Source organism: Scardinius erythrophthalmus (genome assembly GCF_964197995.2).
Source record: "Scardinius erythrophthalmus genome assembly, chromosome: 2".
In the NCBI taxonomy this organism is placed as follows: Eukaryota; Metazoa; Chordata; class Actinopteri; order Cypriniformes; family Leuciscidae; genus Scardinius; species Scardinius erythrophthalmus.
The window spans coordinates 58,405,820-58,424,065 of NC_138222.1; the positions used below are offsets into that span (position 1 = coordinate 58,405,820).

At 45.5% G+C, this 18,246-nt stretch overlaps 1 protein-coding gene across 1 annotated transcript; it reads right to left on the minus strand.

Moving 5' to 3' along the window:
• Window positions 1-1,438: 1,438 nt before the first annotated feature.
• On the minus strand, window positions 1,439-14,914 carry trmt10b (tRNA methyltransferase 10B; the record flags this gene model as incomplete). The annotated part of the gene is made up of 6 exons (XM_081390274.1): window positions 1,439-1,560; window positions 8,075-8,147; window positions 8,250-8,387; window positions 8,589-8,716; window positions 14,713-14,785; window positions 14,888-14,914. The coding sequence occupies 6 exons, from the start codon at window positions 14,912-14,914 to the stop codon at window positions 1,439-1,441; spliced, it is 561 nt and encodes a 186-aa protein (XP_081246400.1).
• Window positions 14,915-18,246: the final 3,332 nt, after the last annotated feature.

Genomic DNA, 18,246 nt, shown 5'->3' on the forward strand with positions numbered 1-18,246 from the left:
CGAGCCCTCGAAGCTGCTGGCCAACGCCGCCTTCTACAGCCGTACCTGCTGCGCTTTCCGGCGCCTATATCCTTTCATTGCCTTTGTGTGTGTGTGTGTGTGTTTCCTGCATCACTCACCCCTAAAAGAGCTGCGTCTTTTTTAAGATGCCTTCTTGCGGCTCGTGCCGAGCCCCACTCACCGAGGGAGACAAGCACGTCATCTGTGTTTCCTGCCTGGGTGAGGACCATGCAGCGCTCGCGCTCGCTGACGGCGGATGCCCTCACTGCGAGCTTTTGCCGATGGTGACTCTGAGGACTCGCCTGGCATCCTTTTCCAAGCCTGCATTCACCGCCGCGATGCCGCGCCGTAAAAAGCGCCGCTCGCAGCGGGTCCCGGAACCCGCTCCAGCCCGACCAAGCTCGCCGGTTCGCCCGCCAGCTTCACCGGCCTCTCTCGAATCACTTCCTGATGCTCAGCGCCCGCAGTCTGCCGCCGCTTCATCAGAGGAAGTCGGTTCAGAGGCCGCGTCGGGGGAAAAGGATTCCTGCTCTCTGGTAGCTTCAGGCAGCGAGGATTGGGCGAGCTTTGAGGACCTCGCGCCTCCTGCCCGCAAGCCCTCAACGAGAGCCAACATTGAGAAGGAGCTCATGCGAGTACTCGCGCTGGCCGCGGCGAGCCTCGGCCTCGAGTGGTCTGCACCGGAGCCCCCCTCTCGAACCCGGCTGGATGGTAGCTTCCTCCCTGGTGAGCGCACTTCTCCGGAATCTAAGCCCGCTCCTTTTCTTCCTGAGTTACATGAAGAAGTTGCGAAGGCTTGGAACGCGCCCTTCTCTGCGCGGACGCGCTCATCTGTCTCACCCGCTTTTTCCTCCCTGGATAAGGCCGGAGACCGAGGCTACCTCTCTCTTCCGCCGGTGGAACAGGCGATAGCGACCCACCTTTGCCCGCCCTCTGCTGGACGGCGGGCTAAACCGGTGTTGCCTTCTAAAGCCTGCCGCATGACGTCGACGCTGCTCGCGCGAATCTTCTCCGCCGCTGGGCAGGCCGCGTCATCGCTACACACCATGGCTACGCTGCAGATCTACCAGGGTGATCTCCTCCGTAAACTGGACGAGATGGGACCTGACGCTATCTGCATCGCGGATTTAAGGAGCGCTTCAGATCTCACGCTCCGAGCTACTAAGGCCGCCGCACAAGCCATGGGACGCTGTATGGCTTCCGCCACTGTCGCTGAGAGACACTTATGGCTGACGCTCACGGAGATGGCCGATTCCGAGCGCACTGCGTTTCTCGATGCCCCGCTGTCTTCCACCGGCCTTTTTGGTTCTTCTCTCTCCGAGTTCGTGGAGAGATTTACCGAGGCCCAAAAAGCGTCTCAAGCCTTCAAGCACTTCCTGCCGAAGCGCTCCGGTTCTGCAGCGGGTCGTGACAAACGGACCCCGCGGAGCTCTCAGCCTCAGCCCCCGCCTTCGGCCGCCTCATCGCAGCAGCCACAGCAGCGCAGCTCGAGGCCCCGCTCTCGGTCCAGCGCCCGGCGCCCCTCCTCGCGCGGGCCGCGATCGAAGGTCGTGGTAAAGCCTGAAGTGCCGAAGAAGTCCTAGCAAGCCTAGGAAAGCGCAGGTGTGTGAGTCCCGTTGCGGCCGGCCTCCCACCCAAGCGCCCCACTGTTTCAGTCCCAAGATTTGCGACTGTTCCAGTGTTTTCTGCAGAGAGCAAGCCCGCACTGCTGCCCGCTTGCCTGCACACAAAAGCCGTTTTCACGGCTACCCAGATAAATCTCAGAAAGAGTGTATTTTCTGGTGTCCCGGCCACGGCCGATGGTGCTATAAATGTAGTCTCGATGCCCACTCCTCAGTGCCCATCACTACACATAAGCACAGCCCTACACTTAGGGCCCGCGCACATAAAATCGACTCAGGTCGATTGCGCTTCCAGCATAGTGAGAGTGCCCACTTCCCAGTGCCCACGAACACTATGTCTAACACATCACAGGCTCTCTGTAAAAACGAGAACTGTGAGCGCGCGCTCTGCTCAGGCAGACGCCGCGCCCAAAGCAGTAAATGTGCCCGCTCCCAGCCCACATCTACTCGCTCACATGGGTCCTATGAGACTTTCTCAGTCCTCCCTCACTCAGCTAAGCACTGTAGCGAGGTCGAGGATGAGCGTCTCGCCCGCTGTATTAAGCGCGCGCCCCGCCTCAAATGCCACAGGCATAACGCCTATGTTTGTATCCCCCGAAGCGCCTCTGTCGCACGGCGATCAGAGCGCGCTCCGTATCCAGCCCCTAGCCAGCCATGCAGATGCATGGGCAGCGCTCCCAGGGGTTTCGGACTGGGTGCTAGGCATTATAAAGAGAGGCTTCTCGCTACAGTTTTGCCGACGCCCTCCCCGCTTCACAGCGCGCGTCGAGACTACGGTTTCGTTGGAAGTAGCTCACTTACTTCGAGCCGAAATATCAAAACTGATAAGCAAAGGGGCGATAGAGCGCGTTTCCCCAGCTCTAAGCGAAGGGGGACTATACAGCAGATACTTTCTAGTCCCCAAAAAGGACGGCGGTATCAGACCCATACTGGATCTAAGACGGCTGAACAGAGTATTAGTGAAACGCAGTTTCAAAATGCTCACAACCAGCAAAATTCTCGCGCACGTTCGCCGAGAAGACTGGTTCATGTCGATAGATCTGAAGGACGCGTATTTTCAAATACAGATAGCGTCACACCACAGGCGATACTTGAGATTCGCCTTCGAGGGTCAGACATACCAGTATACAGTCCTGCCATTCGGCTTGTCCCTAGCACCTCGTACATTTACGAAATGCATGGACGCAGCGCTCGCTCCTCTCAGACTCAGAGGCATGCGAGTGCTGAACTATTTGGACGACTGGCTGATCCTAGCTCAATCACGATCACAGCTCGTGGAGCACAGAACCATTTTACTCGATCACCTCGAGAATCTTGGTATCACAGTCAACTGGACGAAAAGTTCATTGAACCCCAGTCAAACGATTTCGTTTCTGGGTGTCGTTCTGGACTCACAGTCTATGACAGCGCGGCTGTCACCACAGCGCGCGCTGGCCATTCAGCGCGCGGCGAGGGCTTTTCGCCGCGGCGCTGTCACCCCGCTCAGGAAGTTTCAAAGGATGCTGGGTCTCATGGCCTCAGCATCGTCAGTTCTCCGGCTGGGCTTGCTCCGCATGCGCCCGCTGCAGTTCTGGTTGAAAGCGCGGGTACCGCGCAGAGCGTGGGCGACCGGTCGATTACGCCTCAAGGTCGATCACAGCTGTGTTTCAGCCCTGACGCCTTGGACGGCGGACGACTGGTACCAATCAGGTGTAAGCCTGGGGACTTCCTCGAGAGTGAGGATGGTGTCTACAGACGCATCCACCTCGGGATGGGGAGCTCTGCTCGAGGGCAGACCGTTCTTCGGCCTGTGGTCGGAACGAGAAAAGCTCCAACACATAAACTGCCTAGAAATGCTGGCAGTGCACAACGCGATGACGCGTTTTTGTCCCCGCATCAAGGACGAACACGTCGTAGTCCGCTCGGACAACATGGCTGTGGTGTCCTACATAAATCGCCAGGGCGGTCTGAAATCCTTATCCCTGTACAGGCTGGCGAAACGCCTCCTATTATGGGCTCAGCACAACTTACGCTCGCTGAGAGCAGTGCATGTACCTGGGCTTCAGAATGTGGGCCCAGACAGACTGTCCAGGAACAATGTTCCCCCGGGCGAATGGTCTCTACACCCACAAACAGTCCGGCTGTTGTGGGAGAGATTCGGCAGAGCGGAGGTGGACCTCTTCGCGTCCCGCGAAAACGCGCACTGCCCCGCATTCTTTTCAAAAACCGACAGCGCGCTGTCCCGAAGGTGGCCGCGCTGTCCGTTATACGCTTTTCCCCCCGTCTCCCTCCTGCCACAGGTGCTGGAACGGGTCAGGGAAACGAAATGCCCAGTCCTGCTTGTAGCTCCGTTCTGGGAGAACCAGATATGGTTCCCAGTGCTTATGCAGTTGACAGATATCGATCCATGGCCACTGCCGCTGAGGAGAGATCTCCTCTCGCAGGCCGGAGGCTCGATTTGGCACCCACACCCGGAACTATGGTCCCTTCATGTGTGGGTGCTCAACGGATACCCGTTGGTCTCACAGAGGGAGTCGTGAATACCATCACTCAGGCTAGAGCGCCGTCGACACGGCGGCTTTATGCTTCGAAGTGGTCGGTTTTCTCCGGCTGGTGTACAGCTCGGAGCATTTCACCCCTCGAGTGTGAGGTAACGGAGGTTCTCTCCTTCCTACAAGAGCTGTTGGATAAGGGCAGATCCCCTTCCACGCTCAAAGTGTATGTGGCGGCTATTTCAGCGTTCTCTGGTTCAACGCTGGGTCAGTCGCTGGGAAGGAATGATTTAGTCATCCGCTTCCTCAGGGGAGCTAGGAGACTGAATCCACCTAGACCTCCTTCAGTTCCTTTGTGGGACCTTTCTACGGTCCTAGCGGCCATGAAAGATGCCCCTTTCGAGCCTATCCAGTCTATTAGCCTCAAACACTTGTCTTTCAAAACAGTGTTTTTGATGGCTCTCGCTTCAGTGAAGCGCATAGGCGACCTGCACGCGCTCTCTGTGAGCCCGGCGTGCTTGGAGTTTGGCCCTAATGACTCTAAAGTCATACTCAAACCTAAGCACGGCTATGTGCCGAAATCCCTCAACACGCCTTTTCGGGCTCAGGTCATTTCCCTGGCTGCCCTGCCGGCATCAAGTGAGGAAGGGGACTCGAGTTTTCTTTGCCCTGTTAGGGCTTTAAGAGCTTATATGTCCCGCTCTGCTGTCTTCAGACAGACAGAGCAGCTCTTTGTCTCGTTCAGTGGACGTTCCAAAGGAATGGCTGTTTCGAAACAAAGTCTATCCAGATGGATAGTTGACGCCATAGCGCTGGCTTATACTGCCAAAGGCATTCCATGCCCGTTGGGAGTCAGAGCGCACTCCACGAGAAGCGTGGCTTCTTCGTGGGCTTGGTCCAGCGGGATTTCCCTACAGGATATATGTACGGCGGCGGGCTGGGCCTCGCCGTCTACATTTATGAGGTTTTATAACCTAGAGGTTCCCGCCTTGCAGGCTAAGCTTTTGTCGGTGTAATCCGTTCAGCCGTCCAGTCAGACCGCTGAAACTCACGCGCTATGCGCTACCGACTATCTTGGGCAGAACTGTGTAAGACCCACATTTCCACATTAGTTCAGGCTCCCTACCCTGTCTATGTGATGTTATACTTGCGTCTGTGGATATGTCTATTCTACGACGCTACAATTTAGGGAATCAAGGCTCCCACCCTTATTCCCTGACTCTGTGTGAGTCAATCTGGTGATTATGCACTGTATGCCTGAAATAGCTTCCGGTGATCAGTGTTTTTATCCCAGCACGCACGGCGTTTTGCAAGGGGTTCCCGTAGCGTTTTGATAAAACGCAGTACGAGAGGACTCTCGTAAGAGAACGTACTCGGTTACTAACGTAACCTCGGTTCTCTCTAGAAGAGGGAACGAGTACTGCGTTCTCTGCCGTGCGTACGGTTCACTCTGGTTCGCTTCGGCGATCAAAATCAAGTGAGTCAGCCTTCTCGAGCTCCTTTTATAGAGGTAAGCCACGCCCGTTTCGGCGGGAAGTGGCGAGGAGGGCGCGAAGCGCCCTCATTGGCCTGATGTCATCTCAGGCCTCGCTCGATAGGCTTAAGCAGTTGCCGCAGAGCAGCCAATGAGCGAACAAGCCGTCTCGCCATAGCTGTCTGCTGCTGCCGCAACGCGTTTTACATATATGAAAATTAAAGGATAATTTTTGCTTCAGTGTTTCGTGAAAAGAGACTTTTCCCGTAGCGTTTTGATAAAACGCAGTACTCGTTCCCTCTTCTAGAGAGAACCGAGGTTACGTTAGTAACCGAGTACGTTATACAATTAAAAAACACTTGTTAGTGATTCGCCATTTTGGGCATGGCCCATTTTTTTCTGCTCAGGAGTGTCAAGTCAAGTCAAGTCAAGTCAAGTCAACTTTATTTATATAGCGCTTTTCACAATACAGATTGTATCAAAGCAGCTTCACAGTATTAAATAAAATAGTACATCAGTGTTTGTTTCTGGTGTAAAACATCCACGTTTGGTAATGCAGATCAATAGCACTGTTGAATCGATTAATCAAATTAAGTATCCCCAACTGAGCAAGCCAAAGGCAACAGTGGCAAGGAACCGAAAAACTCCATTAGGTGACCTAATGGAGAAAAGAAAACCTTGGGAGAACCCAGGCTCAGTCGGGGGCCAGTTCTCCTCTGGCGTTTATGAAGTAGAGACCGGATTTAACTGTAAGATTAAAATATTATATGAATGCCTGGCTGAAGAGATGCGTCTTTAATCTAGTTTTAAACTGGGAGAGCGAATCTGAGCAACGAACAGTATCAGGAAGGCTATTCCAGAGTTTTGGTGCTAAATGTGAAAATGCTCTCCCTCCTTTGGTGGATCTGGATATCCTAGGTATGACCAGAAGCCTCGAATTTAGTGATCCGCAAGAGCGCGATGGATTATAGGGCGATAGAAGATCCGTTAAATAAACTGGAGCTAAGCCGTTTAGGGCTTTATAAGTCAGTAGCAATACCTTGTAATTAATACAGAACTTTATAGGTAACCAATGTAGTGATGATAAAATTGGTGTTATATGGTCAAACTTTCTTGATCTAGTAAGAACTCTAGCGGCGGCATTTTGGACTAACTGTAGCTTGCTTATTGAGGATGCAGGACAACCAGCTAATAAAGCATTACAGTAATCTAGTATCGAGGTCATGAATGCATGAACTAGCTTTTCTGCATCAGAGACAGATAGCATGTTACGTAATTTAGCAATATTTCTAAGGTGAAAAAATGCTGTTTTTGTAACATATGAAATATGATTTTCAAAAGACAAGTTACAATCTAATATAACACCCAGGTCTTTTACTGTAGAGGATAAAGTAACAGGACACCCTACTATGTTAAAGTTGTATTGTGAGAGGTTTTGTGGGCGGTTTTTTGAACCGATAAGTATTACCTCTGTCTTATCTGGATTTAATTAAAGAAAATTGTGCGTCATCCAATCTTTTATATCTTTAACACACTCTGTCAATTTGGATAATTTAGCGTTTTCATCCGGCCGTGATGAAATATATAGTTGAGTGTCATCAGCATAACAATGGAAACTAATTCCATGTTTCCTTATAATATTTCCAAGTGGCAGCATATATATTGAGAATAATAGAGGGCCTAACACAGATCCTTGCGGCACTCCATAGTTTACTGGAGTTATGATCGATTTTTCTCAGTTTAAATAGACAAAATGGTAGCGGTCAGATAGGTATGATCTGAACCAGCTTAATGCTTGTCCTTGAACACCGGTATAGTTTTGTAACCGATCTAAGAGTATTGTGTGATCTATAGTATCGAACGCAGCACTAAGATCAAGTAAAACTAGTATTGAGATACAGCCTTGGTCAGAAGCTAAGAGTAAATCATTTGTGATTTTAACGAGCGCAGTTTCAGTGCTATGATGCGGCCTGAACCCAGACTGAAACTTTTCATAGGTGTCATTTTCTTGCAAGAAAGAGCCCAGTTGGGCAGACACAACTTTTTCTAATATTTTGGACATAAAAGGAAGATTTGAAATGGGTCTATAATTTGCTAGGTTATTTGGGTCTAATTGTGGTTTCTTAATGAGTGGTTTTATAACTGCCAATTTAAATGTTCTTGGAACATGACCTAAAGATAAAGACGAGTTAATAATATTGAGGAGAGGCTCTTCCACTATAGGTAACACTTCTTTCAATAGTTTAGTTGGTATGGGATCTAATAAACATGTTGTTGTTTTAGAGGAAATGATAAATTTATTTAACTCTTTTTGTTCTATAGTTGTAAAGCACTGTAATTGTGTGTAAATATGATTAAATCTTGATAAAATGATTATCAGAGTAGTGTGCACCAATTAATCGCACACAATAAAACCAGGAAAGTGCATTAAAACATAAACAGGGTGCATTTGTTTTCATGATGACTTAACTAACTCAATATAGAATATGTGCAATATGAACCTTCACTTGCGTCTGGGGTTAAATATATCACATCTTCAGAGGGAAACAGATGAAACCAGCTCTCCTCCGTCACATCAATCTGTGGGACACAGAGAACATCATTATTACTGTATTTCATTTCTGTGCTTCTGTTTGTACAATTGAAGGTTAGGCGAGGATCAGTTTAGGAATCCTTTCTAACCAGATAATTCAGGAAGCCGTCATTCATCCGAACACACTCCTTAAAAAGCAGACTGTCCTCTTTGAATTCTGTCAGGAAAATGTGGAATGGCTGTAAGGATTTCTTATTGGATCCGTAGAGGCGCCTGATCTGACCTGACTGATTTCCTACAAGATAAAAATATGATTGAATAAAAATCCCACACTTGTTATGTAGAAATCACGGTCAGGCATTGACCTGTCAAACAGTGTGTGTGTGTGTGTGTGTGTGTGTGTGTGTGTGTGTGTGTGTGTGTGTGTGTGTGTGTGTGTGTGTGTGTGTGTGTGTGTGTGTGTGTGTGTCTGTATTTGTGAATCTGACTTTGTTTGTCAGGCGGTCAGTCATGCTGAGGTCGACACACAGACGCAATCCCGCTGCTCTGGCGTCCTCCAGTCTCTCTTTGGTAATGGCTTTCATGACACGTTTACTCAACTGCAGCTCACTCACATCTGCAACACACACATGCAGTCAATTAGAAAACACTCTTGGTTCCAATCAGATCATAAAGCAACATCCTCTTGAGACCCAGGAATAGGTATTTTTCCTCGGTAGAGGTCATTACATTTTAGCGAATTTCTCTTAATGTCACAGTTTTAGGTCTGGATGTCCTGTAAAGAGCACATTCAGGAGTCTTTATGGAAACTTTATGGGCACTCTTATGGAAATATGATAATATTATGTTATTATCATTTAAAATCTGACTCATTTTTAAATTGTTTGTCAGAAATCAACATCTCAGGAAAATATGAGAGGCTCAGGCTCATTTGCATACTCATAGAACCACCAATACTAAACGAGGCAAGGGTGTCAAGCCATTTTAAGGCATGCATTAAAAAATCCAAGGAAAAAATGTTGAAATATGTAATTTTGGTGATCAAAGATGAGTTTTAAGGAATACAATTATTGACTACAGGGGTATTTTAAATTATATTAATCAGGCATTTTGGGAGACACAACAAGTGAATAGGGAACTAAATTATACATAAATATTCTTATGAGATATTCTTATGAAAACATTCCCAATTATTACACGTCTTTCTTAATTACGTGTTGTCCCAAAAACACATAAATATGCAAATTAGATACAGGTGTATAGATGCATTGCATAGAAGAGGAATGCCATTTATAGCTATGTTTACATGCATACTACATAAAGTAATATGGTATATCAAATCATTCTGTTATATCTTTCATAAGACACTATCATTTCACGGCTGAACGCGTCTTCTCCGCACTCATTTAAGTTACAAACAAACATTTTTCACCTATCGTGCGTCTACTCTACACCCGTACCACTGAAAAGACGGATTATATCCAAGACTTAAGCCATAAATTAGTATTAATATTGATAGCACCACTGGTAGCGTCGTTGCTAACTTAACTTACTGTCCATCTGTTAAAATGGCGAATATATCAAATGTAAGTAGTCTACCTTTTGGTGCAGGTGAGGACACATTTGAGCTGCACGCGGTGCAGTCTGAGCTGGAAGCTGTTGAGAAACAGATCCACGACCTTTTAGTAAGAAAAGCCGAGCTGATAGACCGGCGTTTGGCTCTCGAAACATCGCGCGCCGAGGCACACAAATCAGAGATTAATGTTACTAACCCGCTGACTCCGACCTCGTCTACTCCGTGCGTTCCTCAACATCGGTCCCGAACGTCGAGGTCGCGATCAGCCATGGTCTCGTTCACTCCGGCTCCAACATGCCATCACGAAGCCTGGATTTTTCCGCAGCGGAAGTCGCGAGTCAGGTCTAGACCAAGAAAACTCTCTCCGACCCTCCCGGTTTTCGAGATATCCACACAAAACCGCTTCTCCCCTCTTCGCGAAACAGAACGCGATGCTGTGATCATCGGCGATTCCATCGTTCGACACGTACACGTTACGTTAAATAAAAGTAAGGTGCATAGTCACTGCTTTCCTGGTGCTCGTGTTTCCGAAGTCGCTGCTCACGTTCCCGAGATTCTGAACGAGCGCGTCGGAACCGTTGTCCTGCACGCGGGAGGGGCCGACATCAGACTGCGCCAGACGGAAGTTTTGAAGAAAGACTTCAGGAATCTGATCGATACGGTACGCAGCACATCGCCTGATATAACGATTATTGTGTCAGGACCGCTTCCCACGTACCGACTAGGTCATGAAAAGTTTAGTAGATTATTTGCGCTTAATGAATGGTTAATGTCATGGTGCAATGAGCAGAAACTTCTCTTTGTAAATAATTGGAATCTGTTTTGGGAGCGTCCTAGGCTTTACCGTGCTGATGGCTTACACCCAAACAGATTCGGATCGGATCTTCTGTCAGATAACATCTCCAAAATGTTAAATACCTTTTGACTAGTAAACAAAAGTCCAAATCATAGTCTCTGCTGCACCAATTTAACTGATATAAATAGTGTAGAACATTGCATAGAAACTGTGTCTATTCCTCGTTTAGTGAGATCAAATCATAAATCTACTGCAGGATCTAGAAAAAATCTAATTGTTATTAAACCAGAAAATGTTGCTATTGGTAATCAAAAACAATTTTTAAAGCTAGGTCTTTTAAACATTAGATCACTCACACCTAAGGCAGTTATTGTAAATGAAATAGTCACAGATAATAGCTTCGATGTACTTTGCCTTACTGAAACCTGGCTTAAACCAAATGATTATTTCGGTCTAAATGAGTCTACTCCATCAGGATACTCCTATAAGCACGAGCCCCGTCTGAATGGTCGTGGCGGCGGTGTTGCAACAATCTATAGAGATTTTCTCAATGTTACTCAGAAAACGGGTTATAAGTTTATTTCATTTGAAGTACTTGTACTAAATGTTACGCTCTTAGATGATAGAAAAACATCCCTATTATCTCTAGCCTTGGCTACCGTATATAGACCGCCTGGGCCTTACGCTGATTTCCTAAAAGAGTTTGCAGATTTTCTCTCAGACCTATTAGTTAACTTCGATAAAGCATTAATTGTTGGAGACTTTAATATCCATGTAGATAATCAAAATGATGCGTTAGGGGCTGCGTTTACTGATTTATTAAACTCCTTTGGGGTCAAGCAAAACATTACCGGACCGACTCATCGATTTAATCATACACTTGATTTAATTATATCACATGGAACCGATCCAACCGATATAGATATCATTCCACAAAGTGACGATGTCACTGACCATTACATGGTAACTTGCATATTACGTACTCCTGTAATATATCATGCTGCGCCGCGTTATCGATTAGGCAGAACAATCCTTCCATCCACCATAGATAATTTTTCAAACAGCTTATCGGATCTGTCTCAGCTGCTCAGTGAACCCAAACAAACAGATGAACTTGAGGAATTAACTAGCACTATGAGCACCATTCTCTCTGGATCATTGGATATTGTTGCGCCCATTAGATTAAAAAAGGTCAGAGAGAAAAGTAAAGCACCATGGTACAACAGTACTACGCGTGTTCTAAAGAGAGAAACCCGTAATTTAGAGCGTAAATGGAAACAAACCAACTTAGAGGTCTTTAGAATCGCATGGAAAGACAGTATGTCACGTTATAAAAAGGCCCTAAAAGCGGCCAGGGCTGAGCATCTACGCAAACTAATAGAAAACAACCATAACAATCCTAAGTTCTTATTTAACACCGTGGCGAGACTAACAAATAAACAGATGTCTCCTGAACAAAGTATTCCATTACAGTTTAGTAGTAATGATTTCATGAAGTTCTTCACTGAGAAAATAGAAAACATCAGAACCACAATTGTAAACGTTCAATCCTCAATCGCGCCTTATAATTCAGCCTCAATTATCACGCCGCAAGAACAATTACAGTGCTTTTCAACTATAGAACAAAAAGAGTTAAATAAATTTATCATTTCCTCTAAAACAACAACATGTTTATTAGATCCCATACCAACTAAACTATTGAAAGAAGTGTTACCTGTAGTGGAAGAGCCTCTCCTCAATATTATTAACTCGTCTTTATCTTTAGGTCATGTTCCAAGAACATTTAAATTGGCAGTTATAAAACCTCTCATTAAGAAACCACAATTAGATCCGAATAATCTAGTAAATTATAGACCCATTTCAAATCTACCTTTTATGTCTAAAATACTAGAAAAAGTTGTGTCCGCTCAACTGGGCTCTTTCTTACAAGAAAATGACACCTATGAAAAGTTTCAGTCTGGATTCAGGCCGCATCATAGCACTGAAACTGCGCTCGTTAAAATCACAAATGATTTACTTTTAGCTTCTGACCAAGGCTGTATCTCAATATTAGTTTTACTTGATCTTAGTGCTGCGTTCGATACTATAAATCATACAATACTCTTAGATCGACTACAAAATTATACTGGTGTTCAAGGACAAGCATTAAGCTGGTTTAGATCGTATTTATCTGACCGCTACCATTTTGTTTATTTAAATGGAGAAAAATCTATCATAACTCCAGTAAACTATGGAGTGCCGCAGGGATCTGTGTTAGGCCCTCTATTATTCTCAATATATATGCTGCCACTTGGAAATATTATAAGGAAACATGGAATTAGTTTCCATTGTTATGCTGATGACACTCAAATCTATATTTCATCACGGCCAGATGAAAACGCTAAATTATCCAAATTGACAGAGTGTGTTAAAGATATAAAAGATTGGATGACGCATAATTTTCTTTTATTAAATCCAGACAAGACAGAGGTACTACTTATCGGTTCAAAAAACCACCCACAAAACCTCTCACAATACAACTTTAACATAGTAGGATGTCCTGTTACTTCATCCTCTACAGTAAAAGACCTGGGTGTTATATTAGACTGCAACCTGTCTTTTGAAAATCATATTTCATATGTTACAAGAACAGCCTTTTTCCACCTTAGAAACATTGCTAAGCTACGTAATATGCTATCAGTTTCTGACGCAGAAAAGTTAGTTCATGCATTCATGACCTCGAGACTAGATTACTGTAATGCGTTATTAGCCGGTTGTCCTGCATCCTTAATAAACAAGCTACAGTTAGTCCAAAATGCCGCCGCTAGAGTTCTAACTAGATCAAGAAAATATGATCATATAACACCGATTTTATCATCCCTACATTGGTTACCTATAAAGTCCCGTATTAATTACAAGGTATTGCTACTGACTTATAAAGCCCTAAACGGCTTAGCTCCAGTCTATTTAACCGATCTTCTATCGCCCTATAATCCATCGCGCTCTTTAAGATCACTAAATTCGAGGCTTTTGGTCATACCTAGGATATCCAGATCCACCAAAGGAGGGAGAGCATTTTCACATTTAGCACCAAAACTCTGGAATAGTCTTCCGGATACTGTTCGTTGCTCAGACTCACTCTCCCAGTTTAAAACTAGATTAAAGACGCATCTCTTCAGCCAGGCATTCATATAATACTTTTAATCCTACAGTTAAATCCGACCTCTAGTTCATAAACGCCAGAGGAGAACTGGCCCCCGACTGAGCCCGGGTTCTCCCAAGGTTTTTTTTTCTCCATTAGGTCACCTGATGGAGTTTTTCGGTTCCTTGCCACTGTTGCCTTTGGCTTGCTCAGTTGGGGATATTTGGGGATATTTAATTGAATTAATCAATCAACGATACTATTGATCAGCATTACCGAACGTAGACGTTCCACTAGAAACAAACATTGATGTATTGTTCTAATTTATTACTGTGAAGCTGCTTTGATACAACCTGTGTTGTGAAAAGCGCTATATAAATAAACTTGACTTGACTTGACTTGACCTATATATATTTTTATTTTATTTTATTTTTTTATATATATTTTTACTATGGGCACACCGGCACAGAACACTATAGTTCATTAATGTAAGTTATGATAGCAAGGTGTCTGAATAAATTTTTTTTTTGACCAGGGACGGACTGACAATCTGTGCGTTCTGGAAAAGTCCAGAACGGCTGTCCAACCGAGGGCCGTCGGCACAAAAAAAAAAGTGGAATAGTGCAATATGAACAACCAACAGCAGGGGCACTAATACTATCACTTAGCCTATATGCGTGTAAAAAAAAAAAAACTGAGGAAGAAGTCTGCCTACTGCCTAAATACATTTTCAAAGACAGATTTACTCATGTTTCATTGTGATTCATCACTCCATATTCTGCCAAAAACGTAATTCTGTCTTTGACTTTTGATGAGACACCAATGGCTTTTTAAGAAGTGCATTTGCTTAAATTTTGCTAGTTTCCTCCTGACCAATAATTTGTGGTTATATATTAAAAAACACTTGTTAGTGTTTCGCCATTTTGGGCGTGGCCCATTTTTTTCTGCTCAGGAGTGTAAATATGATTAAATCTTGATAAAATGATTATCAGAGTAGTGTGCACCAATTAATCGCACACAATAAAACCAGGAAAGTGCATTAAAACATAAACAGGGTGCATTTGTTTTCATGATGACTTAACTAACTCAATATAGAATATGTGCAATATGAACCTTCACTTGCGTCTGGGGTTAAATATATCACATCTTCAGAGGGAAACAGATGAAACCAGCTCTCCTCCGTCACATCAATCTGTGGGACACAGAGAACATCATTATTACTGCATTTCATTTCTGTGCTTCTGTTTGTACTATTGAAGGTTAGGCGAGGATCAGTTTAGGAATCCTTTCTAACCAGATAATTCAGGAAGCCGTCATTCATCCGAACGCACTCCTTATAAAGCAGACTGTCCTCTTTGAATTCTGTCAGGAAAATGTGGAATGGCTGTAAGATTTCTTATTGGATCCATAGAGGCACACTTGTAACACCAGATAACACCACACTTGTTATCTAGAAATCACGGTCAGGCATCGGCCTGTCAAACAGTGTGTGTGTGTGTGTGTGTGTTTGTATACATATACATATACAATTACATACAGTCAAAGCAAAAACTGTTCAGACACCCTATATACACTCACCAAAAGGATTATTAGGAACACCTGTTCAATTTCTCATTAATGCAATTATCGAATCAACCAATCACATGGCAGTTGCTTCAATGTATTTAGGGGTGTGGTCCTGGTCAAGACAATCTCCTGAACTCCAGAATGGGAAAGAAAGGTGATTTAAGCAATTTTGAGCGTGGCATGGTTGTTGGTGCCAGACGGGCCGGTCTGAGTATTTCACAATCTGCTCAGTTACTGGGATTTTCACGCACAACCATTTCTAGGGTTTACAAAGAATGGTGTGAAAAGGGAAAAACATCCAGTATGCGGCAGTCCTGTGGGCGAAAATGCCTTGTTGATGCTAGAGGTCAGAGGAGAATGGGCCGACTGATTCAAGCTGATAGAAGAGCAACTTTGACTGAAATAACCACTCGTTATAACCGAGGTATGCAGCAAAGCATTTGTGAAGCCCCACAACACACACAACCTTGAGGCGGATGGGCTACAACAGCAGAAGACCCCACCGGGTACCACTCATCTCCACTACAAATAAGAAAAAGAGGCTACAATTTGCACGAGCTCACCAAAATTGGACAGTTGAAGACTGGGAAAAATGTTGCCTGGTCTGATGAGTCTCGATTTCTGTTGAGACATTCAGATGGTAGAGTCAGAATTTAGCGTAAACAGAATGAGAACATGGATCCATCATGCCTTGTTACCACTGTGCAGGCTGGTGGTGGTGGTGTAATGGTGTGGGGGATGTTTTCTTGGCACACTTTAGGTCCCTTAGTGCCAATTGGGCATTGTTTAAATGCCACGGCCTACCTGAGCATTGTTTCTGACCATGTCCATCCCTTTATGACCACCATGTACTCATCCTCTGATGGCTACTTCCAGCAGGATAATGCACCATGTCACAAAGCTCGAATCATGTCAAATTGGTTTCTTGAACATGACAATGAGTTCACTGTACTAAAATGGCCCCCACAGTCACCAGATCTCAACCCAATAGAGCATCTTTGGGATGTGGTGGAACGGGAGCTTCGTGCTCTGGATGTGCATCCCACAAATCTCCATCAACTGCAAGATGCTATCCTATCAATATGGGCCAACATTTCTAAAGAATGCTTTCAGCACCTTGTTGAATCAATGCCACGTAGAATTAAAGCAGTTCTGAAGGCGAAAGGGGGTCAAACACAGTATTAGAATGGTGTTCCTAATAATCCTTTAGGTGAGTGTATATATATATATATATATATATATATATATATATATATATATATATATATATATATATTTTTTTTTTTTTTTTTTTTACTATGGGCACACCGGCACAGACCATTATAGTTCATTAATGTAAGTTATGATAGCAAGGTGTCTGAATACATTTTGTTTCGTCCAACCGAGGGCCGTCGGCACAAAAAAAAAGTGTAATAGAGCAATATGAACAGCCAACAGCAGGGGCACTAATAGTCAAGTTTATTTTATATAGTACTATCACTTAGCCTATATGCTACGTGTAAAAAAACAAAAAAACTGAGGAAGAAGAGACGGCCTACTAGCCACTGACAGAAAGTTAGTTTTATAAGGCTTAGGCTACCTATACTCAGGGACGGACTGGGGCCAAAAAACAGCCCTGGACTTTCTCCCAAATAGGCCCATCATCCGCCATTCGCCTCTAGCCATGTGAGACGGACACTAGCCAGGATGTCCTGATACTATGCCACAATACTGTAGCCTATCAGACAAGGTATTCACAGCAAGTAACATCTCAAAACAATGATGATAATTGGGGTTGTGTTTATTAATGAAGCCTCAGCCTTCAAATAAAAACATAAAACGTACAATGCCATAAAATACAAATAATGAAATGTCACTGACTACAGAAACCGTCTCGGTTACGTATGTAACCCTCGTTCCCTGAGTAGGGAACGGAGACGTTACGTCGGATGACGACGAATGGGGTTTCGCTTAGAAATCCTATCATCTTTGAGTATTAAAACACGAGCCAATGGCAATGAAATGCCATGGGTCTGCGGAATTTGCATAGCGTAACTCCGCCCCATGCAGGGGGTATATAAGGAAGTGCGCGAGCAACATGCAGACTATGTCTTCGCTGAGGAGCCGAGACTGAACTCAGGCGTTCCAGCGGTACAGCGGAAGTGGCAGGGAGACGTAACGTCTCCGTTCCCTACTCAGGGAACGAGGGTTACATACGTAACCGAGACGTTCCCTTTCGTTGTCACTCTGAGTTACGTCGGATGACGACGAATGGGGTTCCCAGTGTAATCACGCCACCTCTCGACTGTCTTCCAGTGCCCTGCGTAAGTCTGAGCTCCCTGTCGTGAGACTAGCACGGACGAAGGACTCCTACTTAACACAGGAATACCAAGGTACACTGGGAAGCATATCCAGTAGAAATATGCAATCATGCCCAGCCCGAAGGGGGGGACTTAAGAATACACATATGACCCGAAGGAACTGCATAAGGAGAATCACTGGGGTGTCCAGCCGCAGGTGGAATATTTCAACCCCAGGGGTGGCAAGGTGGCTTGCCAAGGGAAAGACACATGCTCAAGGAGGCTTACAGTGGAATACACATGTGGGGGTCGCCCGGAGGGGAACCATGCACATGGAGGCACCTAGCCAACGCGAAAGCTGCCGGTGGCATAACTCTGGCGTTGACGTCGTCAGTGCTGGAGGAGACTCAGGGCTTATTAGGCTCACCTGAGGAAATATCGCACATATCCCGTCCGTGGAGAGGAATGGCGAGCAAGCGAAGACACCTGAGCAGAATCTAGTACCGGCTAGTTGAGGCGAGTACATGAGAAGAAACTGGCTCCACTCGGAGATTGTAGAATCTCGCGAATGTGTTAGGTGTCGCCCAGCCTGCAGCTCTGCAGATGTCTGTTAGCGAGGCGCCATGCGCTAGAGCCCAAGAGGATGCCACACTCCGGGTGGAGTGGGCCGTCACACCAAGGGGGCATGGTCGACCTTGCTGCTGGTAAGCCAAGCAATGGCGTCCACTATCCAGTGAGACAACCTTTGCTTGGAGAGAGCCTTTCCCTTCAGCTTCCCACCATAACAGACAAAGAGCTGGTCTGAGGT